Source organism: Paramormyrops kingsleyae, chromosome 1 (genome assembly GCF_048594095.1).
Source record: "Paramormyrops kingsleyae isolate MSU_618 chromosome 1, PKINGS_0.4, whole genome shotgun sequence".
In the NCBI taxonomy this organism is placed as follows: Eukaryota; Metazoa; Chordata; class Actinopteri; order Osteoglossiformes; family Mormyridae; genus Paramormyrops; species Paramormyrops kingsleyae.
In genome coordinates, this window is record NC_132797.1 from 54590934 (window position 1) to 54601418 (window position 10485).

A 10485-nucleotide genomic window follows, 5' to 3' on the forward strand; every position below is an offset into this window, starting at 1 on the left:
CACCATAGCAACCGCCTTGCAGCACCTAGCAACCACCTAGCGTTGTCTAGCATCACCATAGCGACCACCTACAATTGCATAGCAACAACTTAGCAACCTTCTCAATATGCCTAGCAACCAGCTACTGAGACCGTAGGAACGCCTTCTAACACCCTAGCAACTACCTTGCAGCACCTAGCAACACCTAGCGACGCCTAGCAACACCATAGTGACCACCTAGTAATGCATAGCAGCACCCTAGTAACCACCTAGCAAGACTTATCGACACCCTAGCTACTGCCTAGCAATGCTTTGCAACTACTTATCAACCTATCCACTAGCTACCTACGCCTATCCATCCTCTGACACACACACATCCCCCACTAACAAACACCTACCTACATTACCCACAAACACCCACATAGACACATCCCAAGTAGCACTCACACACACGCTCCCCCAACCCACAAACTGCCACCCACACACCGCCCCAACCCAACACATTCTGCACTAATACATACTGTACCCGTTCATCATTTACACTTCTCTTTCAGCCTCCCACCAAACGCACAGAACTGAGAAAATCCAGCTTATATAATACATTGCAAAATATATTGAATTTAGACTCCTTGCCTTCCCTGATTGTGTTTAAAAACTCTGAGCTTAAACAACAGTGTCATTGTTCAATATAACTTGTATGTATAGCTTTAGTATTTCTATGTTTCTCAGTTTGTGTTCATATTAATCATCTCTGTATGTATGTTCATACATGAAACTTTTATCTTACTTTTCTTATTTTCTGCCATCTTAGCTAGAACTTCCTGGAAGACGAGATATTGTATCTCAATGGAACCTTCCTAGTTAAACAAAGGATAGATAAATAAAAAATACAATTAGAAGACAGTAATGGTAACAGAAGCACACAGATTTCAACATACGGGACATGCATTTCTGGGGTGAATGAATATTTTAAGATTTAACACTTAATACTAGGGTACACACAATAAACCCATTTTACGGTGAATTAAGTTATCTCTGACAAAGGCGTATGACACTACTGTTAAAATATATATAACCATAAAGATTAAAAACTATAAATGATAGCGTTGTCGTTCGGATTTATGACAGGCATACAAAAGCCGGAAGTTGATTTGCCGGTATACACGAAGCCTGAAGACGTGCGTGCCTAAATGCTTTATAGTTAGAAATAATTTGGTTGCGTTGTTCAATCATTTGCACAATAGTAAAAAAAAATCGTCACAAACTCATGTTAAAAACCTGATAAAATCGTGATTTAAATATAAACCCATTGTGATAAAATATTTTCCTCCATATCGCCCACCGCTAATGCGCGCCCACATTGAGTCATATGTGCCCCGTTTAGACTAGGTCCAAACTTCCAGAATCGCTTGCATGCATACAAGGTGGTTGCTATGCCGTTGCTATGTGCCACTACTCACATATGATTGGATGTTGGATGAAAAGAATTGTCCAATACGAATGATTTATTCATACCATATATAACTTCCCAGATCTTTCTGGAAGTTGCAGGTGGTTTTGGCGGTTGGTTGAGACAAAAGCTACTGGATTTCATATTGCATTGCTACGAGTTTCCTGACTATCTAAACGTCACACGTCGAGCTGGTAAGCATCTGCTTTTTTATTTAACCTTTTCAACTGTAGTTTGCGGCTGCACGGTGGCGCAGTGTTTATCGGAGAAGGATCTCGGTTCGATCCTTCGGTTGGCCTTTCTGTGTGGACCTTGCGTGCTCTCCCCGTGTTCGCGTGGGGCTCCGCTTTCCCCCTAAAGCATGTCCATTATACAGCTTTTAGCTGTAGTTTTGTTCGGCTAAAACGGACATGCAGCTCCGCCTAGAAGGCGCCTGACGTGCCGGTGATTATTAATAGTCATGCATCTGGTCAGGTAAAGTTAGATTACTACACGTAAAATATAATAATTTATGCCACAAGGTTGTCTGCTGGGGTGTGGCAGGAGTAAATGGTGTCCTGTAGTTCTGTTCTGGCCGTACAGCAACCCTACATATAACGAACTTTGGATATAACGGATTGCTTTGCCAAGTCCCTTGAAGTCCGTTATAACTGGATTTTACTGTACTCGCGACTGATTTCTCCTCATGAAAACCATAATATTGTATGTACACATCAAATTATTATATATCTGAGTAGCCCAGAAAGTCCTGGAAACAAAACCATAAGTCATATGTTGCTACCTTATGTCCATACAATATAATAAGCCTAAATCTAATGGAATACAAAAATAGCTCAAAGTACCTTAGGTTTGATAAGGTTAATTCACATAGTATGTGAAATGCAGTGTGTGATTTTGGACACAGACATGTTATTTCGTTTTATTACACGGCTCTCTGGAATGCTTGATTCTGATTGGTCAGTTGAGACATTTGCAGGTTCGTTCTTTTCAAATAATAACCGCTCCAAAGTAATAACGCATAGCCGGTACAACTTGTATGTTTAAAATCCCTCCGCACCAACAAAGATTACCGTTTAAAAATGTTAATTTAAAACAAATATGCCAATAAAATGTTTCAAATTCATATTCATGTCCAGTTTTTTTCCTTATGTGGCAAGTAGCTGTGTAATAAGCAGGATAATGTACATTATCCCTTACGTGTATGAGTGGGTGTTGTGCAAATGAACTGAAATGAAATGAGGTGCGAAATGTGCAAAAAAAGGACTTACACGTTCAATGTACTGATGTAGTATTCTATGTATGAAGTACTTTGTATTGAATGTCTATGTATGAAGTACTTTGTATTGAATGTCATTTTCTTACAAGAAACTTGTATTGCTAAATGTGTAAATGTCTTTTAAAAAATCCTTATTGATTTGCATTTCTGTATTGAAGTTTATTGAATGTTCCTGCAGTTTTGTACAATTGCATTGCTTAATGAATGAATGAAATACTCTAAGCATTCTTACATTTGGCAGGTAACTAAGTCAGTATTTCATAGCTCGGTGTGCTGTGAGGGTATTGTCATGCTGTGGTTGGCATCACTGAATAACTGACAGAGTTTGTGACTGCTTTGCTGGTCTTTCAGTGTCATTCCATAATTAATAATAATCGAGTATGTTAGCAGAGTATGTTGTGATATATATTTCATATAAAAAGTCTACACACTGCTCTACAAACTTATAATACTCTGGTTCCATAATTATGCACATCCTTAAACTACTACTGTGTCAACACCTTTTAATTTAATTACATGAATTCTTTAAATTATATTTCTCATTTGCCTAAGTGTTACTTTCAAGACGTGTCAGTTTCAATAGTGCAGTGGTTATTAGACTTCAGGCTTCAGAGAGGCTGCCACAGCAACACAAAAATAAATGCTATGCTGCATCGTGGCTTGCTATACATATGGTTTGACCTTTCGCCTTGTGTTGAGATGGTTTCCTAAATAAACTCACATGTCGAGAGGAGAAATTCAGGGCACTATGGATAAAACTAGCAGTTCACAATAATAGCTTTTGTGTTTGATCAACTATGTCGAACAGGCTATGTGAAACTACAATGTAGGCTGTTTCATTGCACTCGGGTTTCTTGCTAAAACAGTTTTTGCAAAGTAATGTTCTACAGTACAAATAATACCAATCTATTCTGCTTCTCTTTACAGTTCCTCATTCTGTGAGAGCTGCTGTGCTTTGGCATCACCACAAATCATCAAGTACATTGCAGTCAGCACATTACCACAAAAAAGAGAAAAAAAACCTTAACACACATCCATTAATAACTGTCATTTTAAATACCCACACACATCCACACCTCCCGTGCCCACACACACACACACACACACACATACACACTACCTACAAAAAACATATACATATTTCTAGAAGTTGTTCCATAACTGCATTTTTTTACATTTTTCTGCTTGTCTGCTCTCCATCCACTTTGGGTGGAGATAACCTTGTTCTTGCCAGTTTTCGTGTATTTCACAGGTTTACACCAGAGAGGATGCCGCGTAAGGGGAGTCGTTCAGAGGCTGCCAAGAAGAGATGGAGGAAGCTGGACCTGGCAGATCCTCCGATTTGCCCATATGACGTCACCAAGGAGGTATCTAACCTACAAATCAGAAAAGTCGTCTTCTGTTCTCATGACAGTGGCTGCTAGTAATTTTACTTTGTTACAGTGTCATGATGCCATTGTACTTAACAAAAACTTTGATGAAAACCTGTTGTAGGTGTTACGTTCCACGGCCTTCCAAGAGGAACCGCAGCAGATGGCATCATACCTCTCTTCACGTATGTAGTGCTTGTGTGTTCATTTCGTTGACTGCTCCAAGAATTGAAAGTTTTATCTTGGTTTCTGTGTGTCTCTAAATAGGCCGTGGGACTGGCTTTCGTCATCGGGTGAGGCGGTGGCCACTATCTCGTGTGACTGGACGGAGCCACAAGTTGGTTATTCCAGCCGACGACCCGGAGAAGAAGGTAATTCTGTTTTGTTCTTTACATACATTTTGCTCTTCACGATTAACTGCCCATTTTCAATCATGTATTGTGCTTTTCCTTTTGCAGTTGGCTCTGTTGGTTGGTGACTCCCATTTGCGAGCGATCGTAGATGGGTTTGTCACCATGCCACAGGGCCGACTCTCCTTCGGGTTGATGTCGACTCCAGGGGCGAGCGCGGCTGAGTTGAGGCGTGAGGTGCTGCATGCAGTTCTTCCTCGGACACCCGAGGTAGTCTGCGTGTTAGCACCCAGCAACAACTTGACCGCCAGCAGGACCATCACCGAGGCTGGAGCTGACTTCAGGAGGCTGCTCACCACTCTCTGCAACCGCTGGCCTAATGTAACTCTTTATTTTTTCAATGCATTCGTTCATTGAAATCTTGCGAATTAAATATTGTTTAAATGATTGTTATTCTTTTTAAATAAATACAGGTGGTTGTTCTGGATTTCCCTACACGTCTCACCGTGGATGAAGCAGTGCAACGTCTCCTGCGCCAGGAGTACCATCGTGTGGCCGCTCAGGAGGGTATGTACAACACACTGCTCTTTTTCAGAAGACTATTTAACAAAAATACAAAATTGCTTTAAAAGTTTAAAAAGACAGCTATTACCATTATTTGGGGAGCTGTTTTGTTACTGTCAATGAAATATCAATGTTACACCCACATCCCAAACCACCTTGCGGATGAGGGCTAACAAGCCGCACCTGCGTGGGATCCCTTAAACAGGATTGTCTCCCCACACACGGGGCGAGGTATTGTTGTGTCCCGCTCGGCACATGCCGAGCGGCTCTCTCTGTTCTCTTCCCACAGCTCGAGTTCTGTTCCTACAAGCCACGCCTGTCGGTGCCACTTGTTGACCTCTGCGTCCCTTTGTCCGGTTTCCGTTCCTGCCCTCCAGTCCTCACGGACCCCTCGCCTTTGCCAAAGCCTTATTTGCAGCCAAAACCACTGCGCCCCCAGCCCTACCTAAGTTCACCTGTTTGATTCCTCAGTTTACCTGTGTTAATAGACCCCCTCACTCGGGGAAAAGTGACTCTTTTGCCACACGAGTGTTTCTGTCATAACGATCAACATGTTTTTGCAGTCTAAAATTTCCTTGGTTGAGCAATGACATTTGTCCTTCAGCACACAGTAAATCGTAATTAATTTCATCTCAAATTAAATTAATATTTTCTTCTCTTGCTACACATTTCTACTTTATCTGTGCAGTATTACAAAATTCTAGGCTGGCTAGAAATAAGATTCATGGTTGAACTGCTTTTTCTTCTAGGTATTCGGTACCTATCCGTTGCTGAACACTTCCCGCTGAGTCGCCTGGAGCTGTGGTGCAAAGATGGTGTACGTAAAACATGTTGCTGTAAAAATGCTAATGAAGATTTACTGTCAATGTCTACATTTGTTTACGTGTCACTATGTCTGGCAGGTGCACCTAAGTGACAATGTAGGGATGGAGATCCTTACATGGTTGCTCTGGGATGCTGCCTCTTTGCAACTACAGGCAGCTACTCCAGATGCACCGGCCTCTCCGAAGACTTCACCACCAGTGGAGAGACCAGTGCCCCCCAATTTGGTTGTGGTAATGATGGTCCATTACATGCATTGCAGCTTATATGCAAACACATTGCGGTCTATGGAGCCTAAACAAACTCTTTGAATTGCAGGCGGCTCCTTCTAAGGCACCAGCTACCCTGAAGACTTCACCACCAGTGGTCAGACGAGTCTCCCCCAAGTTGGTTGTGGTTGGCGAGGTGACTGTGCCACGTGCTTCCAACCCGTTCGACTGGACGCTTGTTCAGCAGGTAATGGATGCATGCTGTAACTTGGTGGCCTATATTTTACGGGATGTTTTATCAGTACTTCTCCAACAAAACTTTGTTTTTTAATCATAATAGAAGAGGCAGCGCGTGCAGGGTGAACGCACTCAGGAGAGTAGGAGGATGGCTGGCCAGCAGGTGTGTTTTCTCTTAACACTACATATAACAAATAAATTGTGCATGCTTATGTCATATATATATATTTCTCATCTCTGTGAAATTTTACTTCACAGGGAAACTTGTTGCAGTGTTCCATCCCCCTAAATCCGGTGTGGTTCAGCCCTGCAGTTCAGGAGAAGATGGACCTCTTTGTTCCAGCATGTGGCGCATTGGAATCCACAGGTGGTACGAAGGGCAGGAAGGTAATTTGGATTAAATTTATTTGTTTGTGTAACAGTCACAAGATATTTTCAGGTTGCTTACACAACAGCATTTAAACAATGCTAATCCTGCTGGTTTTTAGTGCAAAAAACACTACAACAAATGGTATAAGAAAATGTTTCTTTTTCTTTGTGATTTATTACACATCTACCATGGAACATCAGCGGAGACGTGCTGCTCCCAAGAAGAGATGGGAAGAGGAGAAGGTGTGTCATAGTTTTTGAAATGTCAAATGTTTCGTAAGTACAAACATTGCTAATGGATTAATGGTAATGCTGTCTTAAGAACTTAATCATAGGGGCAACACACAGCTCACTTCTCTGAATGTTCCTCTTGGCGGCAACAATCTTTGTTATGCTTTGTCATTTCTTAGACATCTACGGTGGACCATCGGCGGAGACCTGCTGCATCCAAGAAGACACTGGAGGAGGAGCAGGTGTGTCATAGTTTTTGAAATGTCAAATGTTTCGCAATTACAAACTAGGGCTGGACAATAATTCGATATCAATATATATCGCGATATAATTTTTTTCAATAACGGTGATGCGATTTTTAAACACATTTCCGATATTTTGATATACATATATACTGTATCATATCAGTTTTATTTATTTGATAGTTTATTTCACATTTCTTGTTTGTAAAGGCTAAATACAAATAAAAAGTGAACCTTATTTTTTTTTGTACTGTTTTTATTTTTTTTAAAAATTATATAATTTTAATAGGAGGAGCCTGGAGGTATTATAGACTTTGCAAATTCAGTTTGCAGACATCCATTGTGTGTGTCCTCTGCAGTTTTTTCCTGAGGCTTTTTAATATTGTCCATATCGATATCGGAATTATATCGTATCGACCAAAATTAAGAAATATATCGTGATATAAATTTTTGCCATATCGTCCAGTCCTAGTACAAACATTGCTAATGGATTAATGGTAATGCTGTCTTAAGAACTTAATCATAGGGGCAACACACAGCTCACTTCTCTGAATGTTCCTCTTGGCGGCAACAATCTTTGTTATGCTTTGTCATTTCTTAGACATCTACGGTGGACCATCGGCGGAGACCTGCTGCATCCAAGAAGACACTGGAGGAGGAGCAGGTGTGTCATAGTTTTTAAAATGTCAAATGTTTCGCAAGTACAAACATTGCTAATGGATTAATGGTAATGCTGTCTTAAGAACTTAATCATAGGGGCAACACACAGCTCACTTCTCTGACTGTTCCTCTTGGCGGCAACAATCTTTGTTATGCTTTGTCATTTCTTAGACATCTACGGTGGACCATCGGCGGAGACCTGCTGCATCCAAGAAGACACTGGAGGAGGAGCAGGTGTGTCATAGTTTTTAAAATGTCAAATGTTTCGCAAGTACAAACATTGCTAATGGATTAATGGTAATGCTGTCTTAAGAACTTAATCATAGGGGCAACACACAGCTCACTTCTCTGACTGTTCCTCTTGGCGGCAACAATCTTTGTTATGCTTTGTCATTTCTTAGACATCTACGGTGGACCATCGGCGGAGACCTGCTGCATCCAAGAAGACACTGGAGGAGGAGCAGGTGTGTCATAGTTTTTAAAATGTCAAATGTTTCGCAAGTACAAACATTGCTAATGGATTAATGGTAATGCTGTCTTAAGAACTTAATCATAGGGGCAACACACAGCTCACTTCTCTGACTGTTCCTCTTGGCGGCAACAATCTTTGTTATGCTTTGTCATTTCTTAGACATCTACGGTGGACCATCGGCGGAGACCTGCTGCATCCAAGAAGACACTGGAGGCGGAGCAGGTGTGTCATAGTTTGACTAGTTAATAACTACGATTAGGGATGATTATTTTAAATTGTTTTCTGCATCTCAAATGCAATGATACTGGTAGTTCTTCCTTGTTTAAATTTAATGCACATGGTGCACTGCAAATGCAGTTGTTGTATTTTCCAGATAATCATAGTAGCACCGTATAGTACATTAACTTTAGAGTTGTCTACTTTTTCTCTGAGGGAAGCACAGTCAAAGAGCCTAGGTTTAAGCATTGTGGTTTGACTCTTTGAATCACATTCAAAGCGGTTGAAATGTGAAACATCAAATGTGATTATACACATGTGCATGCACACAACATGACAATTCCACAGAGTCAAAGGAACAAAAGTACATATATTTACTCTGTCCTTTCCATACAGTTCACTAATTACTTTAATTTTAGGAGGACGTGACAGCGAGGGAGTTGACCAGGCCAACACCTCGCAAGCCAGGACGAGTGCCGTTGAAGGGCGTTGGTGCTGAGTCACCTGCTGTGCCACCAGAGAATGGCACACTGGATCACATCAGCCAGGTAGTTTTCATACACTGTACACACATATTAAAATGTCAAATGTTTCAAAACTACACAAATTATTAATGGTTATTGGATTTACGGTAATGCTCTGTTAAAAAGATAATCCTAGGGGCAACAGACAGCATGTTCAACTTATAGTTGCCTTTTCTTTTTCTGAGGATAGCGCAGTGAATATGCCTATGTTTAAGAATTTTGGTTTCACTATTTAAATCACATCCCAGCAACTCAAATTTGAAATGTCAAATGTGACTCATGTACATGTGTATCTCAGAGAGAATCAATAGCACAAATGTACATATTTACTATGTCCTTCCTTTACTAACCATTTCCATTTTAGTTAGGAGTGGTGCTAATGAAGGACACTGGTGCTGATTCATCCACCATCCTACTGGACAGCATGCTGGACCTCAGCAGCCAGGTAATTTGCATGCTTCCTGTACACTAGGGTTGCGGTCGATTCAGGAATGAGCTCAACAATTTCAATTTACATAAGAAAATGCAATTGGAAGTAGAATTTAACAACAGGAAAGTGTATTACAATTAAATTGGACTGTCAGGAAGTGCAATTCAATTCAGTGAACACCAATTTCTATTTCTTGCTGTTTGAGCATATGTTTGTGATTATATGTAGTAACATACATTGGAATTTTAATCACAGTGCCTTATAAATACAATGGAATACATGAAAAATAGTTAATGAAACGTAAGTAAATGAGACATAGAACTGTACATTAATTGCAAAAAGTGAATTGGAATTCACCATACATTTTCATTTCAGTCCATGAATGGCCCCAACCCTAGTACACATAGTGAAATGTCAACTGCGGTTAAGTACAAAAGATGTTAATGGTTATTTAAATGGTTTTGATTGATTATGACGTGTATAACTTTAAAATTGTCAGTAGCAAAAGAAATAGGACTATAAAAATTATACTTTTCTTTGTCATTACAGCTTTCAGCTATGAACAGCAGCGTCAGTGGTCTACCCACCCAGTCAGTGAGAGCGACACATTCCCAGGCAGACAAGAGATACAGTACTTTTTCCCGTGGTCACCAGTGCACATGCATGGCTCTTACTTTTTTGGCTTACCACAATGAGGGAGTACAGCAAGAAACAATGTCACTTGACACAGTGCTTCAAAAAGGAAATGCACTTTACATTGGTATTAAACAGCAGCTCTTATTGGATGGCACATTCGTTGATGACCACCTCACAGTCGAAGAAATGCCAAAACAGGTACTGACAGACAGATGTATGTATAATGTACACGCAGAAAATGTAAGAGTGGGTCACCTGCTACATCAAGGAGGACTGGGTTTGCCCCTTGCCACCCAACTGGAGTGTTTGTCAGAAAATGTTAACCATGCTTTACTTATTGTGAGTCCAGAATGCATTGCAGTTTTTCGGGACAGATCAGGTACATATGGACTGTTTGATTCACATTCCAGATGTTCAGCAGGTCTGCCCCATCCTGATGGAACTGCAA

The 10485-nt window shown here is 40.7% G+C and overlaps 2 protein-coding genes across 2 annotated transcripts; both read left to right on the plus strand.

The window, feature by feature from the left end:
* Nucleotides 1-927: 927 nt before the first annotated feature.
* LOC140578850 (uncharacterized) lies at nt 928-5333 on the plus strand. The gene is made up of 8 exons (XM_072700889.1): nt 928-935; nt 1531-1623; nt 3633-4072; nt 4200-4260; nt 4343-4446; nt 4534-4806; nt 4899-4992; nt 5279-5333. The coding sequence occupies exons 3-8, from the start codon at nt 3974-3976 to the stop codon at nt 5323-5325; spliced, it is 678 nt and encodes a 225-aa protein (XP_072556990.1). The 5' UTR covers nt 928-935; nt 1531-1623; nt 3633-3973; the 3' UTR covers nt 5326-5333.
* A 52-nt stretch (nt 5334-5385) lies between these two features.
* On the plus strand, nt 5386-8999 carry LOC140579801 (uncharacterized). Its single transcript, XM_072702474.1, has 6 exons — nt 5386-5806; nt 5892-6044; nt 6130-6267; nt 6361-6420; nt 6516-6644; nt 8967-8999. The coding sequence occupies exons 1-6, from the start codon at nt 5714-5716 to the stop codon at nt 8997-8999; spliced, it is 606 nt and encodes a 201-aa protein (XP_072558575.1). The 5' UTR covers nt 5386-5713.
* The last annotated feature ends 1486 nt before the right edge of the window (nt 9000-10485 follow it).